General features: G+C 35.1%; 1 protein-coding gene across 2 annotated transcripts in view; it reads left to right on the top strand.

The window, feature by feature from the left end:
• ATR (ATR serine/threonine kinase) overlaps window positions 1–23,583 on the top strand; it is a 119,390-nt gene that overhangs the window by 63,513 nt on the left and 32,294 nt on the right. For both annotated transcript variants that reach the window (XM_069104677.1, XM_069104678.1), the window contains 10 exons: window positions 1,626–1,763; window positions 8,672–8,882; window positions 12,429–12,607; window positions 12,983–13,147; window positions 14,391–14,482; window positions 16,919–17,010; window positions 17,287–17,464; window positions 19,484–19,663; window positions 20,406–20,565; window positions 21,878–22,057. In XM_069104677.1, the coding sequence (XP_068960778.1) occupies window positions 1,626–1,763; window positions 8,672–8,882; window positions 12,429–12,607; window positions 12,983–13,147; window positions 14,391–14,482; window positions 16,919–17,010; window positions 17,287–17,464; window positions 19,484–19,663; window positions 20,406–20,565; window positions 21,878–22,057 (1,575 nt within the window). The remainder of the gene's footprint in view (window positions 1–1,625; window positions 1,764–8,671; window positions 8,883–12,428; window positions 12,608–12,982; window positions 13,148–14,390; window positions 14,483–16,918; window positions 17,011–17,286; window positions 17,465–19,483; window positions 19,664–20,405; window positions 20,566–21,877; window positions 22,058–23,583) is intronic.

Here is a 23,583-nt window from a genome sequence, read left to right as displayed (position 1 = left end):
AAATTGATCTTATAGGAAAATTGTTGGGAAATAGAAACAAAGAACAAAAGTATTAGAGAAAAACATCAAAATATATTTCAGGATTTTAAGTGTTCATTTTAAATTAGATCATTTAAAAGTTCTGAATTTGTTTATTAAATTTGATCATTTAAAGGACTGAAAATATTGACTAATGTATAAGTTTATATAATTAAATTAGCTCCGGCTTGTTCTGGAACCTTATAATGATAATTTTATATGCAGAATATTCTAATTCCAGAATTTCACCTGAAAATAGTGTGATTAAATAAAAGATTATTTTTTATTGACTTTTATAAGGAATTGGATTTTGACTTCAAATCTCCATCATTTGCACATACTTGTGTGTTATTTGTGGCAAGTCTTAATCCCAGGCAAAAGTCCCTCTGGATAAATCAATAATCCAGAACACATTTTATTCACTTATCCAAGTGCTTGTGGAATACATTAATTTTAATATTAGCCTAAGCAAAAAATGACAAAGACACAACAGCTATAAAACAGTATACTCTAAAAACAAGTATAAATGGCTTGTATTAAACATGGAATAAGTGAAAGAGAATGATTCAGGATAATGATGGAATAGCTTAGTTCATGGAATCAGATTAGTTTATATGACTGTTTATATCCATTGATTTAGATAATCAAGATATGACTTCATGTCATTGGGAAGCAACATAGTCTAGTGGAAAGTTGTTTATAAATGGAGTCATGAAGGACCTGGCTTTGAATCCTGCTGCAGACGTCTGCTTTTAAGGGCAAATCACTCTACTCTCTTCACCTCTGCTCTCTAATCTTTAAAATGGGCATAGTATATCCTTTCCTTACTAAACTCTTGTGTGGATCAAATTAGATGATGTATATAATACTTTGTAAGGTGGTATATATAAACAATAGCAGTTTATATATACCACCATCTCCATCACTGCTATTAATAAAGAAATAATAGTTTGGTATGTAGGATAGAATAAATATGAGTTATTTCTATCTCATGGATGAGTAAGCATTTTGTTCAGTAGTTTTTCAATTGTGTCCAACTCTTCATGACCCCTTTTGTGTGGGGGGTGTTCCCTGACAAAGATACTGGAATGATTTGCCATGTCTTTCTCAGTTCATTTTACAGATGAGGAAACCAAGGCAAACAAGGTTAAGTGACTTGCCCAGGGTCACACAGCTATAAAGTATCTAAGGCTAGATTTGCACTCAGGGAAATGTCTTCCTAACGCTGGTCCAGAACTCTATCCACTGTGCCATCTCACTGCCTATCTATAGTCTAATAGGACAAGACTACATAAAGGGGGGACTTTAAAAGGAGGGAACAGGGAAGAAGGAAAGGATTAGGCTGCTGATGCAGTTCACACCTGAACTGGACTCTTGAACTGGGAATGAAATAATAATGCATGGACCCTCCATGCAGGAGAGTAGTCTCCGGGTGAAGACATATTGAAGGAGGCAAGGCTGCTACTGAGGAGGTAGAGCAGGTCTGGAGAGTGAGTTGAGATCCTGTATTTTTCTATTATGCATTTGTCTGTAAGTTTTCCCCTGTGTCTTCATGTTTTTAAAAGTAATATATACATACTAAAATCTTAATTATCTGGTGCTTACAGGTGCGGCATGAGCTTGCTAGTAAAGTGTTTAACTGCTGTGGCATCATGATGAAGCATGACTTCAAGGTAACCATCTATCTTCTTCCACATGTTCTCGTCTATGCTTTGCTGGGATGTACCAAGGAAGATCAGCAAGAGGTGAGGGACTGCATTTTAGTTTGTTTATCGAATGTGTGCCTAATATAATTAATATTGAAGAGAATTATAATAGAAATAAATGTAGATGATTATCCAGAGCTGTGCCTGTGATTCAGTAACCATGCAATTTTAAAAAGAGAATGTCTGACACCAGAAAATAGGTATTGTGTACATTTTTTAAAAAAATATTTGTATAAATTCAAATACTGTTAGACTTGATGGATTTACCTTTGTTGAACTGGGCTTTTTCTTTTTCATTACAAAGGATTGCTAAATGAAGAGGTGAGGGATATATTGTTGTTGTTGTTCTTTGCTTTTCGGAGGAGTAGGTAATTGGGGTTAAGTGACTTGCCCAAGGTCACACAGCTAGTATGTGTTAAGTGTCAGAGGCTGGATTTGAACTCTGTCCTCTTGACTCCAGGACTGGTGCTCTATTCACTGTGCCACCTAGCCGCCCCATGAGAGATATATTTAGAAAGTATTATAAAAGCAAAAAGTATTTTAAAAATTTTTTTTTAATAAAATGTAAAAAAAAAAAAAGTGATGTCTTCATTGACCTGGTTTCATGTTATAGTGGAGAGCTCTAGACTTCAGCTCGCAAGAGTTAGGTTCAGATTCTGACTCTTTGTACACAAATGATAGCTGTGTGAGAATGGGCAAATTACTTCAACTCACAGAGCCTGAATTTCCTTGTTTACTAAATGACAATAAAAAGACTCAAATATCTCCCTCACCCGGTGTAATGTAATGCCAAGGAAAGGCAACTTCCTAAGGTTCAGAATGCCAGCATAGGTGCTCTCCATTTTATTCAGTGACAGATTAAGAACAGAGAAGATCAAAATATGACATCATTCAAAATACAACATTTTACTAAGTGTGATTAAATAATCTCCAAGTACTACCCCACCCCAGGACCTTCCATTCATTCAATCAATTACAAAGTCCCTGTTCTAAATACTACTCCACCCCTAGGCTGTACCTTCATTTAGTCCATCACAAAGCCCCTCTTCTCAAATGGAGATTAATTTCCAATCATAAGTATATTCATTTGTTCAATCATAGAACACAAAAAGGTCAAAAGTTCCCCACCCCTGGATCACAATTGAATCTTCCCCAGAGTTACAACAAGTTTAAGCACAGCACTTAATACCCAAATGGAGGTCTTTTCTTCATCTTGACAGAGGCAAGTTCTCAGCAATCTTTGTTCCTGGGGAGACAAAGCTTAGCAAGGCCACAAGATACATTGCCAGTCTCTTCATTAATTCATCCTCTGTCTGCAGAACAGTCCTAGGACCCCTGAAAACATTAGCAAAACCCTCTCCCAGGATTTCTGTAAACATACAAGAAAATCCTTCTTCAGGGCTTCTGAACCAACAGAAAGGTTCCCAGACCCCTGCAACAACAGCACTGTCCTTCACCAGTGGACAGTATTCACTCTCTGTCTGCAGGACAGTCTCAGTAGCTCTTAACCAACAGCCAGGTTCCAGAACTTCTTCAACAACAGGACTGTCTTTCACCAGTGGACAAATCTGGCAAAACAACATCAAAACAGACAAAGTACCAGCAAAACAGCCATGTCTCCTCAGTCCTTGGCAGCTCTGGGGGCAGGTCTCAAAAGTCCAGGGCAATTCAAAGTGGCCCTCAGCAATCCTCTCAGTCTCTCTCTGCCTCCACGAGGGTTCTGCTTCTAAAAAGTTCTTCTGCCTCTCACTTGTGTCTCTCCAAATCCACCTCACCAGCTCCTCCCAGTTCAGCACTCTCTTTTCACGTCAACAAGCCCATCCCATAGGTGGGATTAACAAGCTCTGGGTTTTAACACAATCAATTTGAAAACCAAGCCAATACAGGGGGATCTTTATATTCCATTACTATCACACCCGGGTGTGAGAAAAGCACTCTGCAACCATTAGAGCTCTATATAAATAGTTATTTGCCACTTGTCTGTCTTAAAGTCACCTCTATCACATAATCCAAAATTGAATCAATCTTTCTTCTCAAAATGGTTTCCCCTTTCCAAGTTCCTTTTAGTAGAAGCATGCTGGCTTTTTAAATAGGATCCTAGTACAGAAATCATGAGATTATACTTTATTTTTTAAAAAAGATTTTTATTGCTCTTTTGCTTTTACATCACCTGTTTCTCCATATTTCTCTCCCTCCTCTTTGCCCCTCCCAGAGAGCCATTACTTATGAAAAAGAATTTTAAAATTGGAAGAGAAAAAATTAGCAAAACAAATTAACATAAAAAACTCTGATTACTGTGTGTTATATGTTATATATGTCATGTGTTCCACATCCATGGACCCCACCTTTGAAATTATACCTTTGATTTTTAATAAATTTTTCATTCTCTGTATTCAGTGTTTCAAGATCTTTTATTTACTACACTCAATCCCATCCTAGTTCATTTCCCCCTGTTTTATTGCAAGAATCTGTCTCCCTTTCTCTATTCTTTTTCCTCTCAAATAATAAAAGGCCTCGTTTCCTATTAGGCTATTTTTCTTAAATCTCTGGGTGTGTTATGTTACCATCCCTGCGGAGGAATATTTTCTCTTTTCACGTTGAATTGGATATAAAGTCACCCTGACAGCTTTCTTTCCCACTGTTGAATAGTAAGTGCTCAGCTTTAGTCAGGTTGCCTCATTGTCTCCCCCATATACACCATGACCCTTCTTTCCTCTGTTGCTTTGCTTGTTTTTCCTCAAAATTAGAATGTTCTCTATGTCTTGAAGGCCCCAGTTCAGTGGTCAGCCTTCTTAGTGAATCCTTACTTGATGCCTCTCCGCCATGAACATCTCTTCCTTGTTTGTCATTTCTAGTCAGTATAGATGAGTATGGACTATATTCTGTTGTCTCATTTTCTTGTCTGCCAACCTCTTAACTAATTCAGATTTTGTAAAGGTCCCATGCCATGTATTTCCCGCACAATAAGTACTCATTCAATTGTTTGGAGATTGTTTGGGCATTTACATAGTAGATACTTGTTCAAGTGATAAAAAAAAAAAAGGTGGGAATTAAGTCAGGAGACCCTGGTTCAAATATAGGTTTCCCTGTTTATTCAGCTTTGCTGAGCCTTAATTTACCATCTATAAAATGGGAATGATAGTAAATGTATAATCTACCTCTTAAGATTATTGTGAAAAACACCTGGCTGTGTAACCTTGAGCAAGTTACTTAACCCCAATTGCTTAGGGGCGGCCAGGTGGCTCAGCGAGTAAGAGCACCAGCTCCAGTGTCCAGATGACCTGGGGATCAAATCTGGGCTCAGATACTTAGCACCACACCCAGAAATAACTGGTCGTGTAACTTTGAGCAAGTTACTTAACCCCAATTGTTTAAAAAAAAAAAAAGATCATTGTGAAAAGAGTAATTACTTAGGCACTAAATAAATGTTAATGGTTGTCATTTGGAGACATTTGGACAAATGAAGACATTTCCAGAGAAGACTGAAAAGGTCCAGTGAACTAATACAAAATGGAAGAGAAATAGAAACTGGAAATGCTTTATCTTTGTAAATGTTGGCTTCCCAAGACTTTTTTTTTAGCTAAAAGATGGGCCTCTTGCTACTGAATAGAATAGTTACAGTTGATTTAAAATTTTAGTTTTTTTTATTAAAGCTCTATACCCATTTTGATTCTTTTGACACCTTTCTCTAATGAAAAAGGCATTTGTTGTTTGAGTCTTAATTTATGCCACCTGCTGATAAAATTTGAAGTACTAGGTGTTTGATATTTCTAAGAAACATAGATAGGCTATTAACAGGGTATTTGTCAGTCTTTTCAAATCTTTTTGCTTTGTATACATTGAGTAAAGATATTTCTGTCAGATATCATTGACTTAGGTTTCATTAATGCCAGAAAAGTCATTATGTTGCTTGGAGACCCATAAAAAGAAAGGGCTTCTCATGTTGTACATTGATAACATTTTTGGAGGTAATCAGTTGGGGGTAGTGGAGGTGTGGAACAAATTTATGCCATTGAAACCTCATTTGGCCCTTTCATCACTTTTCATATCTTTAGAATTCATCAGCTCAGGAGGCATAATAACAAATTGAAATATTCTTACTTAGCTTTTTGACACAAAGTACTACAAGTTACTTTATTTGCATTTCGTTCAGTGTAAATTGTGAAGATAGTTTTTCTTCCATCTTTTGTAAGATCCTATATTTTTTGGTCATAGATCCAATAATAATTCATTTAGAATATACAGAATGTATATGGAGCATAACTTCGATATTTTGTTAATTCTGGAGCTCCACTTTCATTGATAAGCCTTCCATATTTGTTGTAGCCTTTCTTTGCCTCATTCTGTGTTGTTGTTTTTTAATTCTTTTTCATCCTGTGTAGTTCCTGTCTTTTGATAAGTACTCCAAAGAAGATCCACTCAGAATGCTCAATCCTTTCTTCTGTTTTTTTTTTCTCCTTATATTTTCATATTCTAATGTAGTACTAAGGCTATGCACGTGTTCTCATTTTTGCTGTGTAAACTTTGATAATTCTAAAAGTCATACATGTTATTTGTACCTATATTCCTAAATGAGTTATCATTGGTAATACATTGCAGCTTATCTGTGCCTACCATTAGGCTTTCTAGTTTCCTTTGGATTACTTATCATTTTTATTTTTTTTCTTTATGGGAATGCTTATTTTATTTTAGTCATTAGGGTTTTTTTCATTCAATTTTATTTTGTTTTCAGCACCAGATTCTCTCTCCTCCACCTCTTTCCCTACCCATTGAGAAGTCAAGAAATACAAAATCCATTACAAAGTCATATAAAAAATATTATCATAATGGCACACATCCCCACCCAAAAAAGAGAGAGAGAAAGAAAAAAATATAATATTTTTCATCATGACTCCTTAGGAACTGTGGTAGAGTATTGTGATGATCAGAGTTACTAAGTCTTTGACAATTGATTATCTTTACAATGTTTCTGTTACTGTATAATATAAATTGTTCTTTGGTTCTGTCCATCTCTTAACTTTGTACCAATTCATACAAGTCTTCTTAGGTTTTCCTAAAACCATCCCCTTCATTATTTCTTATAAACACAATAGTATTCTATCATATTCATATACTATAATTTGTTTAGCCATTTGCTTTTTGTTGGGCAACCCCTCAGTTTTCAGTTCTTTGCCTCCAAAAAATGACCTATAAATATTTTTGTACATACGGTCCTTTCCCTTTTTCTTTGATCTCTGTAGGGTATAGTTCTCATAGCCATGTGTTCACAGTTAGCTTTTGGGGGATAGTTCCAAATTGCTTTCCAGAAGTTAAATTAGTGCACAGCACATCCTGGATGGGGATATTTTATAAATCACAGCCATATAGCGTGGCATCATTGGAGAATTTTGTTTGATTCTTGGATGAATCTGTGATCTCATTTCAGCAATGTAGATAGCAACCCATCCATCACCTTTCCACCTGTGTGACTCTTGTCAATGTTCTCCCATAAATCTTCCATAAGGCTTCCACCTAAAGTGCTGAGGAGTTTTCTCTAGGTCTTTCAACATTGAATTGGAGTTCATTCAACCACTGGAGCACATGGGGTTTCCACTGATTATGACAAACCCCTGATATGGGACTAGACTGCTTCTTTTAAAGTCATAAATTTCTCTAATGATATTTTTTATATCATTATTGGCTTGTTTTGGCACAGTTTTACACTGGTAATATGTGGTAGGCTGACTTTTGAATGACTCTCAACTTTAATTCTCTGGATTTTCATGTGTGTGTGTATGTGTGTATATGTGTGTGTGCATATACACATTAATAAAAAAATATTTATTGAGTAATTGATACTGCATTGTGTGCCCAAAAACTTTTTACTGACCGAGGTGTGTGAGCAGAGATATTTAGAGACTGTGGGCATACAAAATAAAATAAAAACTTCTTGTATCACCAAGCCAATATTCACAGCACCCATGGCGACTATGAATACACCAGCATAGTTCTGAATCGCAAAATGTAATTGACTCTCCATATAGAAGATAGAAGCAAAACATTTATGTAGACAACAGAACACCAAATCCCAGCACCAGAAAACTGAATCCATCGTAGCCACAAAGAAGTTAATATACGTTATCACTGCAGGGAGCAATATCTTCCCAAAGCCTTCCCCCTGCTTAGGGCTTCTGAAGCACAAACACTCACAATCCTAGCTGCTTGCCATAATCCTCCACTCTAACTGCTCTGACTCATTTCCTGCTCCACCTATTCAATAAACTACTCCCATTACAGGCTCATGTGACTCAAACTCATGTGCTTAAGCAGGTTACATGGGCCTATTAATGGATGGGAAAAATCTTCCCATTAAGCAAAAATACATTACCAATACACTCCTTACCCTGACAATTAAAATATTTCACAATGTGACTCTCTTAGCTACTTTTTATGTACAATTCAAACCCTTTCCCCTCATGCCCTCTGTGTTTAAGATAAACTAAACTATAGAGGTTTGCTGATTTCATCCTCTTTCTTACTCTGTGTATTTAGGCAAGATATTACCATGACCAAAAGGTATACCCTTTACACTATTGAATTATTTATTTTTTCATTACTCAGCTTAGATACCACTGCCTCTGTGCATCCTTCCCTGATCCTCCTGGATAAAATTGGTTTTTTTGTTTTTTGTTACTCCTCAACTTTTATTATACCACAGTTATACAAAATTACACCACAATTTTATTACTCCTCAAATTTTGTTATACCACTTTATTTGGATCTTTATTTTTATCACAGTAAATAAACTCAGGTATGTTATTTATGTGCATACAGTATCCCTTGTTTAGGTTGTAAGCTCTATCAGATGAGCAACTGTGGCGTTTTTCATTTTTGTTCTTTTAGCACCCAGTATACTGTCTTCCTCATATTAGAAGCCTAAATTTATCTGTAAAATATTTTCTTTGCAGGTATATGCAGAGATTATGGCAGTTCTAAAGCATGATGATCAGAATAGTGTAAGACTACAAGATAGTGCATCTGATTTGAGTCAACTAAGTACGCAGACTGTGTTTTCCATGATTGATCATCTCACACAGTGGGCTAGGCACAAATTTCAAGCCCTTAATGCTACAGAAATTCAGTCTAGCAAATCAAACAGAGAGAAAGTAGAATCAAAGGGTGAGTGATTATTTTCTATTTTCCTGTTTCTTAATTGTTCTGATGTCCATTACCCTTTTATCCCCTATTCCCATTCTTCCTCCACACAGCAGCCAAAGTAACTTTCCTAAAATATTTTTTGTCACTTCTTTGCTCAAAATATTACTCTCTGACCAAATGTGGTTGTGTCTTTCAAGGAATCTTGAAAAGGTTGAAAGAAAAGGCATTAATACTTATGTCAGTTTCATATAAAAGCTTAATCACTGTAAATTAATTGTTATGGTGAGGAGACCAAAGGAGCATAAAAACCACCTTATTCAGCAAACACTTCACTCACATGCCAGGGTAAGAAAATGTTAGCCAATGGCAACGCTGATTTTTATAATATTTTTTTAAAGACCTTAGAGAAAGTTGTTGGAGGCTTATAAGCAATAATAATAATAATCAGTAAGTACTGCAGATTAGGGACCAGTTTAAAGAAAGCTTAACAAGCTATCAAACTAAGCAAAATCATCCCAAAGGTATTCAAAATGAAATTGAAAGGATGATGGTAAACAGATAAAAATGGAAAAGTACTGGAAAGATTTTTATAACAAAACCTCTTTACTATCAAAGATAATGAAGCTTTCCCATTTGGACTATAACTTCATTGACCCAGATGTTGCTATAGTGGACTTGAAAACAGCATTGGAAACAAAGCTAAGAAAAGCAGCTGGACCAGACCAAATTATATGCAGAGGAGGTCCATGTTTAAAGTGATGAAATTTTGAGGCTACGGAAGAATAAATTCTTAACATTTCTAAAGAAGGAGCTACCAAAGGCTTAGAAGAAATCTCAGACCTTATAACTCCAAAAAAGGTGACCTAGAGCATCAGTTACTATCTGCCCACATGCCTGATTATCTAAATACACATGAAAGACATCTTAGTGGAGGTATTGTAAGGGAATGGGCAGCCTTTGTAAGCAATATTCTGTACTAGATTTCATCTTTACCTTTATCTAATTGAATATTCTCGGGTAGAGAATACAAAATCCAACTGTGTTTATTTTTTTGTTGGAATTTTTCAAGATTCCTTGAAAGACACAACAACATTTGGTCAGTCAATGATCCTTAATATCTCAAGCAAGACATGAAAGTGACATTTTTTGAGATAATCAAACCTTTCAGAAGTCCCTGTTTGTGGGTGACTTTTTGTTGATTGCATCAAGACCCCAAAACATTTCTGGAAAGCAAATGAGAAAAACAGTGATTCTAATAGTTTGGCTTACCCTTCCCCATAGAAAAAACTGAGGATAAAGAGTGATTATTGTCCAGATTGGGCAGCTAGGTGGTGCAGTTGATAGAGCTGCACCCCACCCCCAACTGAACCTGAAGTCAGGAAGACTCATCTTCCTGAGTGCAGATATGACCTCAGACACTTACTAGCTTTGTGTCCCTGGACAAGTCACTTAACCTTGTTTGCTTCACTTTCCTCATCTGTCAAATGCAATAGAGAAGGAAACAGCAAACCACTTCAGTATATTTGCCAAGAAAACCCCCCAAAAAGGGGTCGCAAAGAGTTGAACATGAATAAGATGACTCAACATTTGCAAAATTATCCAGATAAGAATATATGGCTGGATAGACAACCTTTAGAGCTTATATATGTGTTTAATGAATAGTTGCACAGACAAACACAGACATTGAACATGAAGAATGAATTAAATGGGCAAGGGAGAGAAATGTGGGTTACTTTGCTATTGAGAAATTTCAGAATTCTTTAAATGATGTCAAGCTTCTCCCTGAAACAAAGGCCCATCTTTTTAATAATACAGATATTTTTCTGGTGTTTGGTATGACTGTAGTTCTCTGAGAAATTTCTCTTAGAAATGTCCTCACTCAGAGGACAATGGAGAATCACATGTTGAGGCTGAGAAGGTTGCACATCCAGACAAGAACTGACAAAGAAATGGTATAAAAGGTATCATTAAAGAAGCATATGAACATAAAAAGAGGAATTCTTTCTTGATCACAGCAAGGAGTAACCCTTAGATGAAGTCCCTCTTCTACTGACATCCCTGAATGTCAGGAGAACTCCAGTAAGGCCATCACACATTTGAATTTACTGGAGGCCACAGATCTGTTACATAGGACATCTGTAACCTGTACCATTGGAGAGAATACCCACATCAATGAATCACAGCTCATATGAGTCAGCCTGCACAGTGTCCATATTTCTCAGTCACTGAAACATTTTCAAATATTTTCTTTTAGCATATCTTTCTCAATCACCTCTCCCCCTGTTTGATAATACCTTTGCTTTACTAACAAAACCCTAATATAATTTATATCTATATTATTTTTAATGGATTGATTTGTTGGATAATTTTTAAAAATTATTTCAAGTGGGTTTATTTCCCCCTAGATTGTCACTTTTGCAATTCCAGATTGTAAGTAGGGGCTGTATTTTGTATTTCTTTTGTATGCTCCCATTACTGCCTGATATAGTAGAAAGCATCTTAAAGGCTTTCGAGTATTTTTAACTCAGTACTTTTTTTTTGTACCTCCTACAAATACTAGTTTTCTCTGCAAACATTACTTTTTTTAAAAAATCCCTATCAGAATCCAAAAATAACATCTGCAACCTTATCAGCTATTACCTAGGGACATGGGTGAGGGGAATTGTATCCCAGCAGTATTAGTGAATAGTTGTGGTGGTGGTTTTTAAACCATCATCAATATTTCTGCAGCAAGCAGATGGAATAACAAGTCATTGCAGTTTGTTCCCACTCATCTTCATCACACAGTATGAAAAATCTAGCCTTTCTTTTATGGGTGATGGTATAATATGAAATAATATTTAGGAATAAAGTACATCCACATTATTCTTTTACTTACCAATATTATTAGCTAGGTTTTATGTTTCAAGCCCAGAGGCTTGTGCTTTTTTATGAGTAATACATTATATTTGTATAATTATAGTTTCAAATATGCTTTCACATAGGTAATCTGAGCAGCAGTGTGGTATAGTGGGAAGAGAAATGACTTTGAAGTCTGAGGACTTGAGTTCAAATTCTGACTTACTACTGTGTGACCTTGGGCAAGTCACTTAATTGCCTACTACCTTAGGTTCCTCATCTATAAAATGAGGAGGGTTAGATTTGATGGCTTTTGAGACTTGCAGCTAGAAATTTGTGAATTTATTATCTCATTGTATGTTTATAGTGACCCTTTGAAGTACACTTGGCAGATCAAGTGAAAATTCTGCCAATTCACCAGATGTTCAATAAGTGCTTATTATATGTTGTCAATGCTAATGGGAGGAAATACAGACAGTGCCTTCCCAGGATAAAGTGATTTGCTTAAGGTCACAAAGCTAGTACCCAATAGAAGTAGGACTAGAATCCAGTTTTTCATATATCTAGTCCAATGGTCTTTTCATTTCCTCCAGAATATTGCCCTGTGGTCATTTCTATAAGAATTATGTGTACATAAAGTAGATTGAAGACAGTGTGTAGATGAAGACATTGAACTTTGGTGACTTACACATTAACTTATCAATTTTATCTTGTCTGTTTTTAATGTAGCATCTACTGTGGACTATGAGAACTATCAAAGCGTGGCACGTTTTCTTGATCTTATACCTCAGGACACACTAGCAGTAGCTTCCTTCCGATCTAAAGCATACACAAGAGCGGTGATGCACTTTGAATCCTTCATTACAGAAAAAAAACAAAATATTCAAGAACATCTTGGATTTCTACAGGTTTGAAAATAAAATATTAAGATAGTGACATTCTGATGAATAGTTTTTAACAATTCCCATGCCAAAGAAGATGGAAAGACGAACTTGACCTAATTTCATATTTATCTGACTCAGAAAGTACTTCAGGATGTTGTAGTTACTCAAACTCATTTTTTATGAACGTCGCTTGTTTTGCTATAGATGGCATCTCTGAATGTACATTATACGTTGTTTTGGCAATGGTTTTAAACCAGATTTAAAAAAGAGCACCAAAATGTTACTTGTGACCAATAATTCTACTTTCACTCATATCTTTTTTAATTGAGGGAAAAAATCTTTGTTGGCCCTTTTCTTTGCATTTTATAATTGTGATATTTTTTAAATGTTTGAACATAGAAATTATATGCTGCAATGCATGAACCAGATGGGGTTGCTGGAGTAAGTGCAATTCGGAAAGCAGAACCATCTCTGAAAGAACAGATCCTAGAACACGAAAGCATTGGTTTACTGCGGGACGCTACAGCCTGTTATGACAGGGCCATTCAACTAGAACCTGACCAGGTAAGATAATAGTTGTAGAGTAATGCAGTGGAAAGAACACTGAATTAGGACTTTGTGAGTCCTGGGTTATAATCCCAGCTCATGGTTAATCGTGGAATCTCAGTTTCCTTATTTATATAGCTGAGCAGAAGGGGTAGTGCTACATTATTATACAGATTCATATATATCTATATATTTTCATTTATTTCTATGGTGATTACTGAATTAGATTGTTATGATGATCAAATAACATGATCTACATAAAAGTACTTTGAAAACTATGATCTCTAAATCAAAATTTTAATGTTTGATAGACTTTGGCTTTTAAAGTCGTGTCATTATATGCATTTCTGTCTATATGTAAATATGTATGTGTATACAACAATTATACATATATGTATTGTATGTATAAACATATACACACAGACCTGTTTGGAGGATTTCTAGATGGACCAGAGTAACCCATCATCTAAAGAAGTGTGGATCATATCTCTCTTCCCATTCTCCTCTAAACTCCTTTAAAAAAAAAACTGTCTGTACTTAGTATAACTGAGTATATTCGCTTATACTTCCCACATTCTCCTCAATTTTCTGGTATCTGGCTTACCACCTCACTAGTTAACTTAAATTTCTCTCTCCAAAGTTACCAATAATCTCTTAATTGCCAAATCTGATGGGTTTATCTTGATCCTCATTCTCTTGACTTTTGCAGCATTTGTTACTCTTGATCATCCTTTCCAGGATTTCATGGCTGCTCAATTTTCGTTCTCCTTCTAACTGACCATTTGTTCTCTGTCTCCTCTGCTAAGAGATGCCACACCCACTAAATATGGGTTGCTTCCAAGGACTCTGTCTTGGGCTTCCTTCTTCTTTCTCTTTATACTCTTTCACTTGATGATCTTACCATCTTTCATGGGTTTAGTGATTATCTCATCTCTAGGAAGATGATTCCCAGATCTATTTGTCTCTCCCTGGTTTTTGTCTTTGTATCCCTCATGTTTAGCACAATGTCTGACACATAGTTGGCACTTAATAAGTACTTATTGATTCCTTTCTTGATTATCTTGCTAAACCAACCAGTCATTAAACAAAAAATAACAATCATAGAATGGTGGATTATATTTTTTATTACATTATCATTTAAGCAATTTAGTGTTCACTTGATTATAACTATAATTGCATTGATATTTTAAATGTTTTTCAATTTAGTTCACTTGATATAACTATGATTGCATTGATATTTTAAATATTTTTTAATTTATAGATCATTCATTATCATGGTGTAGTGAAGTCCATGTTAGGTCTTGGTCAGTTGTCCACTGTAATCACTCAGGTGAATGGCGTGCATGCTAACAGGTAATATTTTTTTTAAGGAATAATTTTCCTTAGTTGTCTTCTTTAACTCAGGAATCTATAGAAAGTAATTTCAAGAAATAAACTGTCTTCTGAACTCATGAAACATATAGGGCTTATGATCATCATTGTAGCACTGTTCCAGAAAAGGCATCTTATTCTACTTCATAGTATTAATTTACATATCCTGGTGTTTGCAGGTTAGGAAAGTACTTCATACATATTATCTTATTTGGTCCTCACAACCTAGATTCTGACTTAAAGACCTCTTGTTTAAGTAGTTACATGCTATTTTTAAAACAGCTTTTTAAGAAAATAACTGCTATGTGCAGAACCCTTATAAGTCTTTTGGTGCTTTTTGATCTGATACCTAAATTATCTATAGTTAATTTAGAAGGACCCTCCTCTAGGTAGCAACCATTGTTATCATTAATTAGGTCTTTGTGAACCTTTTGCATTTAAAGCATATTACTTAAAAAGTGATGGTGATAAATAATAGTGCTAAATCTTATTTCTAGCTTATTGTGAGTAGAAGATATTGAAGAAACTACTGTATATCCAGTTATTCTTTTTCTATAAAAAGTACAGTTCAAAGGAAAAAGCCACATCACTTTGAAAAATTAAACTAAGTTTCTTCGGTAGAACAAACATGAATGAATGATATCAGAGTGTGGTTTCCAGAGTAACCTCCTGAGTAAGAAAAAATTATAAACAGGAAATACCTCTGCTATTGCAGTCTCATATCCAGTTAACCTGCATAATATCTCTCCTTGGGGCCCTGGGGCGGCTAGATGGTGCAGTGAATAGAGCACCAGCCCTGGAGTCAGGAAGTCCTGAGTTCAAATCCGGCCTCAGACACTTAACACAAAAACTAGCCATGTAGGGGGCGGCCAGGTAGCACAGCAAGTAAGAGCACCGGCTCCAGTGTTGAGAAGACCTGGAGATCGAATCCCGGGCTCAGACACTTAGCACCCACCTAGAAACACCTGGCCCTGTAACCTTGAGCAAGTTACTTAACCCCAATTGCTTAGGGGCGGCCAGGTGGCTCAGTGAGTAAGAGCACCGGCTCCAGTGTTGGGACGACCTGGAGATCGAATCCCGGGCTCAGACACTCAGCACCACACCCAGAAATAACTGGCCGTGTAACCTTGAGCAAGTTACTTAACCCCGATTGCTTAAAAATAAAAAAAATAAAAAAAAAAACTAGCCATGTGACCTTGGGCAAGTCACTTAGCCCCAAATCACCTTCCAAAAAAAGGCTAATAATAATAATATCTCTCCTCCATCTTAAATGCCAATCAATGTGTAATAGAGCCAGTGTCACCAGAAAACTTGTTTCCTCTTACAAAAAGAATCAGGGAAGTAGTAAACATGAATACACATAGCTCTAGAACTAATTTTTAGTTCAAAGGAAGCAAATAAATTTTTTTAATAAGTTGCACATATAGTACATGAAGCTATTAGTACATTTTTATATAATCACAAGGATCCACTTTGTTTCTGAAAGCGGGAAAAGAAAAGAGAATTTATTTGTTAAAAATGCTGATTTTATAACTATCACTATATTTCTTTAAGCCTTGCTGTATAAATTGTGTATCACATTTAATTTAAACATTTGAAGACATAAATGGATATATATTCTATTACTTTAATAATTTTTAATAGAAAAAGCTAAGTAACTAGCCACTTTACTTTGTTCCTGTTCTCTTTTTAGGCCTGGTTGTTCATAATCTAAGGCCCTACTGTACACATTGTATCAAAATTGCAGCCATAGTATCTTTGAAAGTAAGAGCCAACTTTTATGAGGCAGGTTTTATAAACTTAAAGTGACAGAATATGTACTAATTAGAGCTTTAGGGTGATCTATTTTTATATTTTTTTAATGTGACTGACCACATGAGATTCTTCCTACTTTTGAATCTGATACAGACTTTACTCTTTTTTAATCTTTGTCTCCAATTCAAATAGTTGCTTCTTTTCCAAAAAAAAATCTACATAATTTTACTACTACCACTTAACATGTGTCCCTTTACTTGCATCTCTTTTCTCATAGATTCATTTAAGATAGGTACTGTATCACTTTTGTGTTTGTATCTCAGCACCTAGGACAGTGGCTAGAACATATTAGTAAGTTTAAATAAAGTTTATTGATTGAGCAATAGCTGATTTTGTCTTTTTATTTAAAGCAAACAACTAACTAATAATAATTACAACTTAATATATGTTCCTAGAACTAGAATGTATTCTTTGAGCATAGACTAATAGAACTACAGAAATGACTATTGGGGGAAATATTTTGCTTAGGAGTAAAGGAAAATTTAGAACTTACTAAATTATTTCTGGACATTTTGTAGCAAAACACTTTGTTCTTGAATCTTTTCAAAATCTCCACTTAGAACTTAAATAGAATGATTAATTAAGGGTTTTTTTTCCTAATAGGTCTGAATGGACAGATGAATTAAATACATACAGAGTGGAGGCAGCTTGGAAACTGTCACAGTGGGATTTAGTAGAAAACTATTTGGCAGCAGGTAAAAATGAATTGAAATACAAACAGTTTTAATACACTTAGAAAATGCTGGCTTTAGAAGTAACCAGGAAGTGTTTATAATTAGTCTTTCCATCTATACTACTGTCTTTTTTCCATTTAGATACTTTAAAGGAGAATGAAGTACTCATTTTAAAAACAACTTTAGATGAATTGAACTGAAGATTTTTACTAAGCACTTTGCCAAATGAGACAGTTAATTGTACACTAACTACTAAAACATGATATGAAATTACTTGATTCTTAATTTATCTTTCAGATGGAAAGTCAACAACATGGAGTGTGAGACTGGGACAACTGTTGTTATCAGCCAAAAAAAGGGATACAACAACTTTTTATGAGACATTGAAAGTAGTCAGATCAGAACAAATTGTACCTCTTTCAGCAGCAAGTTTTGAAAGAGGCTCCTACCAGCGAGGATATGAATATATTGTTAGGTACTTTTGGGGTTTCTCTAGATCGGATATTTTTATAAATTTATTTTAAAACCTCACCTGACAAGTCTACAACTTATTCCTTTCACAGCAAATGTTGATAATATGTTTGGTGCATTACATCATATCTGGTTAAATTGAGTTGTCTTGTGATTGATTGTTTCTGCCTTGAAATCACTAGTATTTGCTTAAAAAAAAAAGTCACCTTTCTGCCCACCCATTTTTAATGATATGCACTTAAGGAATTTTTTTTAATGCCACTAGTATTTTGCAGGTCTATAACTTCATCGTTGTGAGTTTTCCTACTTGATGCAAGTTATACTTCTTCCACATTTTAGTAGATAATAAAACAAATTGCTGTAGTCAAAAAGAGTCATCCCCTGATGGCCAGCCCATTTATTAATGTTCTTTGTACTTACTTATACTGGTTGCAGAAATACATTCTGTAAGTGACTCATTCTTGAAACCTTTTCAGGTTGATGGACATGATGGCTTGTATTTGACCAGAACTAAATAGCCTTTTGAGAACCCATATTCATTTCCACCTCATAACGATGCATTGGAATAGAACCTTAATAGAGAGTACATGTTTTTAAGACAACAAAATAACTTACTTTGGGTTCCTTCTAATTCAGTAATGTCTTCTTTATGTCATTATCCTAGACAGATGGCCTCTGCTAGTTGTAGACATTTTAGTTGTTGATGATTTTTCTAAGTCATTTGTCATTCAGTTTTATGAATTTTAGTTAACTATAATAAAGGAGTTTCTCAGGCATTTAACCAAAAAGGAATCAAATATTTTAGTGGTGCTATTTTAATATAGTCTGTTTATCATTTATTTTACAAGATAATCTCTGATCAGAAAATAAATTCTAATATATTTGTTTGTACCCGAGGGGGATATGACAAAAAAACTTCTTTAAATTTTTGGGTTACTTAGGGAAAAAATGGTATTTTAGTGAATTTTCTTTCATTTATTAATCTGCAATACATATATATCTATATATGGACAACTGCATATGTGCATGATGCAGTATTTATTGTTAGCTCCCTTTATTATATTTTATGCCAATGAGGACAGGGTGGCAAGTCCGGAACTTAAATGAAATGGTTAATAAGTATGTATATTGCAGCCAATGTCTATATTCCATATTTATGCTATTTCTGTTTAAGTTTATGTAGTTGGTTATAAGGACTTATTAGAACCCATTACCTCAGTTAGAAAGAAAATTCAAAGTGATGAGTACAAATAGTCATGTCAGTCATAAAACCAGACATTTTACATGTATATGTAAAAGTTTTGGGGTTTTTTAGTAGTGTTGCTTGTGTGCTGAAGTTTTTCCTTTTTTTAAAAATTGTAGTTAGTTTTAAAAATTAAGGAGAATAGCAGAGACCTAGCTTTGTAAATTAATGTTTTATGCAGGTTTTTAGTGTTAAAATTTTACCACTTATATATCAAGAGTAAATAGGAATAGGGACTATACATGTAACTTAATTGGTTGAGGAAGATCTTTTCTGTCTCTCTGGTCAGCATCTTCTCTGATGTAAGTCTTAGTTGTCTGGAGCAGTGGTGTCAGATTCAAACAGAAGTCAGAGACACTGATCTGTGTTTATCGATCCCTGTGGGCCACATATTGACTTAGTTTTAAATATCCATGTTTTATTTTATTTTTATTTATTTTGTTACACATTTCCCAGTTACATTTTAATCTGATTCGTGCTGCATTTGGGCTGTTGCAGGCCGTATGTTTGACTCCACTGGCACAGAACCCTGAGAGGTTCAGTGACCTGCTCAGGGGTCATCCAGCCAGGATGTGTCTGAGGCTGAATTTGAACACGTCTCCTTGACTCTGAGGCCAGCTCTCTAGCCTCTATGCCATGCTGTCTCAAGAAGAAATACTTTGGTTATAATTGCACATTTGATTCTTTTGAATTCAAAATTCATTTGATTCTTCAGGATTGATTAGATTCACATGACCAAATGACGTTTTTAATTTAAATAGATTTCTCATCTCCCCTTAGGTTGCATATGCTCTGTGAATTGGAACATAGTATTAGACCTTTGTTTCAGCAGTCTACAGGTGACAGTAATCAAGAAGATTCCCTCAACTGGTTAGCTCGTCTAGAAATGACACAGAATTCCTATCGAGCCAAAGAGCCCATCTTGGCACTCCGTCGAGCTTTATTAAGTCTCAAAAAAAGGTTTGACTTTTCACTTTCTTAATGTTGAACTTTTTAAATTCAGTGTCATATATAAATTTGGGGGGAGGGGAGATATTTAAGCATCCTAATTTTTTGTCCAAGTCAGTGACTACTTTTGTGTTATCAAAAGTATACTTCTCTTGGGAACATAGTCAGTATGGATTAGTGGAAGGAATATTAGGCTTGAAATCAAGAGACTTAGATTAATTTCTGTCTCCTATATTTACTGATGGTACAACTAAGAGGATGTTCATCCGAGACTCAGTTTTCCCATTTTGGAAACTGGAATAATAGTGCTAGCAATATATGTTTCACAGAATTATAACAGAGAAACAACTTTGCAAATTGGGAAATGGAGGAAATATAAAGAGCTATTATTATTTTTACTATCTCTGTTCATTTATTCATGTCTGTATTTAAAGGTTTTTTTAAACCTTTACCTACAGATTTGTTTATTATGATCAATTTTCATGAGCCTAGAATATATGAAAGTAGGTAAATATTTTTAAAGTTATAAGTAAGCATTTAAAGAAATATTTATTAGACCACTTTGAAGGAGAATTACATGCATGTGGTTATGTGGACTATTTGTGGTATATGGGATTGTTTCTAATTTTTGTCTTTGTTTCCCTAGTTTGTATCTAGTACTTTCCATATAAATAGGTGTTGAATTGAATTGAATGTTGAGGTCAGATATTTCCCTTCAGCTATTCATATAATGCACTTTGGACTATTACTCTAGACCAGACTACAGCGAAATGGTTGGAGAATGCTGGCTACAGAGTGCCAGAGTCGCCCGAAAGGCTGGCCATCATCAGACAGCTTACAATTCTCTCCTTAATGCAGGAGAATCACGACTTGCTGAATTATATGTGGAAAGAGCAAAGTGGCTGTGGTCCAAGGTAATAGAGAAGACTGTATCACCAATGTATGACCAAAATATCGTGTGTTAACTGTGCCTCCCTCTTCCTGTTCTCCTCTTGTGAGGAATAAGGACTGACAGGTTTGGAGATTATACCCCACTCCTGTTTAATTACAGAGGTAATGCCCAAGCCTGTTTTCAGCCTTCTTCCTCATTTAGCTACCACAGCCTATCTGGAACTAAACCCTCTTGGTGCTATTATTGTCCAGGTCCCTACCTTCTTTGTCTTTTGGAGATTTCTGGGTACCTTCCTAGCCTTGTACAAAAGTAGTATTGATATAACCATTACCCTTTTCATGTGTCTTTTATGCATCTCCCTACTAGACTTGATGTCTAGGACTGTTTATTCTACTTTGAATGTAGTTGGCACCCAATTATTTTTAACCATTCTTTGTTTCCTAGAGTTTAAGCTAGGAGGGCAGTGGAAGTGGGGGAATTGTAAACCAATACATTTCTCCTCCTAGCTCTTGTCTTAGGTTGGGAGACCATCTTGCTTTCTCTGAGGGCTCATATTGACACCCTGATCTCTAGCTCAGTTCTCATCTTGTTAGGTCATTAGCTGAGAGTTCCTCTCTCCCTCAGCTGCCCCACAGTCTCTCCCAGGCTGAGACTAGCTTCCTAGTGGCATTTCTAAGTTTACTTTACTCTTCTCTTGCTTCTGAAAAAAGATACTCTGAAGTAAAACTTTACTTCTAAAGCCATGTAATAGCTCTAGTCATAGAGACTAAAACACCTGGTGGTCCTCAAACCAGGTGTATAATAATGAAGGAGAAACTATGGTGAGGGCTTGTGTAACAAACTGAACTTAATTTCCAGACTACATTGTTCCCATTACTCACTATTAATATGGAATTATCAAGCACAGTATGACCTATAGTAGATACTAAATTAATGCTGTAATCCTCTTAAAAACAGGATTATTGATGGAGAGAAGAAATACTGCCTAGTTAAAAAAGATGAAATAGTGATCTCATCAAGGATCAAAAAAATTGATCTTTGGACATAAATCAGTAACTGATAAAAATCATTTTGCATGTTTTATGGCACTTATTGCTACAGGGATTTTATATAATATTCAAGTCCCTATGCCCTTAGGAGTTGATTATTATAGAAACAGAATTTTATTTGCCTTGATATTCTAAGTGGGAATCGAGTCAGAAGAGCATATGGTAGAGACATTAAGTAGGCTTATGACCTTGCAGATTCACGACATTAACTCAAAGACTTTGGACTGTACAATTTATTGCTACGGACAAAAATATTAAAGCAAAACATTTTAATCTTTTTTTTAGGGTGATGTTCACCAGGCTTTAATTGTTCTTCAGAAAGGGGTTGAGTTATGTTTTTCTGAGAATCAAGCTCCAACTGACAGCAAGAATAAGTTAATCCATGGTCGAGCTATGCTACTTGTGGGTCGGTTTATGGAAGAAACAGCCAACTCTGAAAGCAACGCAATTATGAAAAAATATAAGGCAAGTTGAATTCTTAACTCAGAGAACAGAAATTATAATTTTAACATGAATAATCAAGAGCAGGTAATAGAGTACAATTCCTACTTTATATTTTACATATTTTAAGATTTGTAGTTAGGATTCATCTTGGTATTATGATCGCCACTAATAAACATTTAAACTTGAACAACATACTAAACTAAAACCAGGATATATATTTGTTCAGTTTTTCTGTCCAATGGCCTCAAAATTTTCATAACTCTCCAGAATGAGAAAGGGACATATTCACTAAAATTATGGGTAAGCGTCAACATTATTGATGATTTGTATCCTAATATATGTGTTAAAGCACTTTCATTAAGTTTTTTTTTAATCAAAAAGAAAAAAATCTGCAAAATTCCTTTTATTTGTATTTCCTTTAAGTGCACTAAAATAAATTTGTAAGAGCTGAGACTAACTGGTTACAATTTGTTAACACAGAGACAATATTTAAATCCTGAACTGGTTTTAGGTGCTATAATAATGAAGTCACTTATCTGGTGAGGAAGAGAACTAACATAAGCTCTGTGTATCTCATGCCAGTAAAACATCACTTATTGACTACTAATGTATTTTCCCTCTTATATTTCAGTACTTCGGTAATTCATGATTTCATCACAATTGGTACTTACTTCACTGATACACAGATTTCACCTCTCTTGTCCACTTAGTAAATAGTTTCATAAATTGTTTTGATGAAAAAAATTAGATTACGTGCCAAACTTTTAAGGGTGAGCCTCTCCAGCTTCACCTCGGCTAGTCCTAGGACAACAGAAATACGTTCTGTTGCTGGATGTGTAGTAGAAACCTTTCCAGTTTAGGAGGACCTGTCAGAACTTACAACCCGGATAATAAAACCTTTGACATTTCAGAGACCCCTTCTTCCTACTATAAAGCATAGGAATAAGACTTGGGCTTAATTTGTTAACATACAGTAAACATAAAGAAATTTTTTAGATGTCTCTTTAAAGATCTAGAGATGAAGATGCATCTAGAGATGCAAACCTTTAATTCCAAGATAATTATCAATACCATGGGCAAATTATTTCTTAAATTATACATAGATGTTTATTGAAATTCTTATTCAAAGAGTTCTATTTGAGTTGCTTAAAAGAATTTATGTACAACATGAAAAGGAATTAAAAAGCATTTATTAGGTCCCGGCTATGTGCCAGGCATTTTACTAAGTGTTTCGCAAATCATGTCTTATTTGATCTTCACAACAACCCTGGGAAGTAAGTACTGTTGTTATGCCCATTTTCCATTTGAGGAAACTGAGGCAAACAGAGGTTTAAATGACTTACCCAGGGTCTCACAGTTACTGTCTGAAACTGCATTTGAATGCAGTTCTTCCTGATTCCAGGTCCATCTCTATTCACTGAACCACCTAGCTACCAACTGTTTTTATAGAATACTTAATGTGTTCTCAAAGCTATGGAAATATAATGGTAGTATAAATTCCCTATAGGTCTTAAAATCTAGTTGAAGTTTGTTTTTCTGAAGGTGAT

The sequence above is a fragment of the Petaurus breviceps genome, unplaced genomic scaffold (assembly GCF_028583685.1).
Source record: "Petaurus breviceps papuanus isolate PSGF00001 unplaced genomic scaffold, PetGlider_PUasm1.0 688, whole genome shotgun sequence".
Lineage (NCBI taxonomy): Eukaryota > Metazoa > Chordata > Mammalia > Diprotodontia > Petauridae > Petaurus > Petaurus breviceps.
This window is presented reverse-complemented; position numbering and strand designations above follow the sequence as displayed.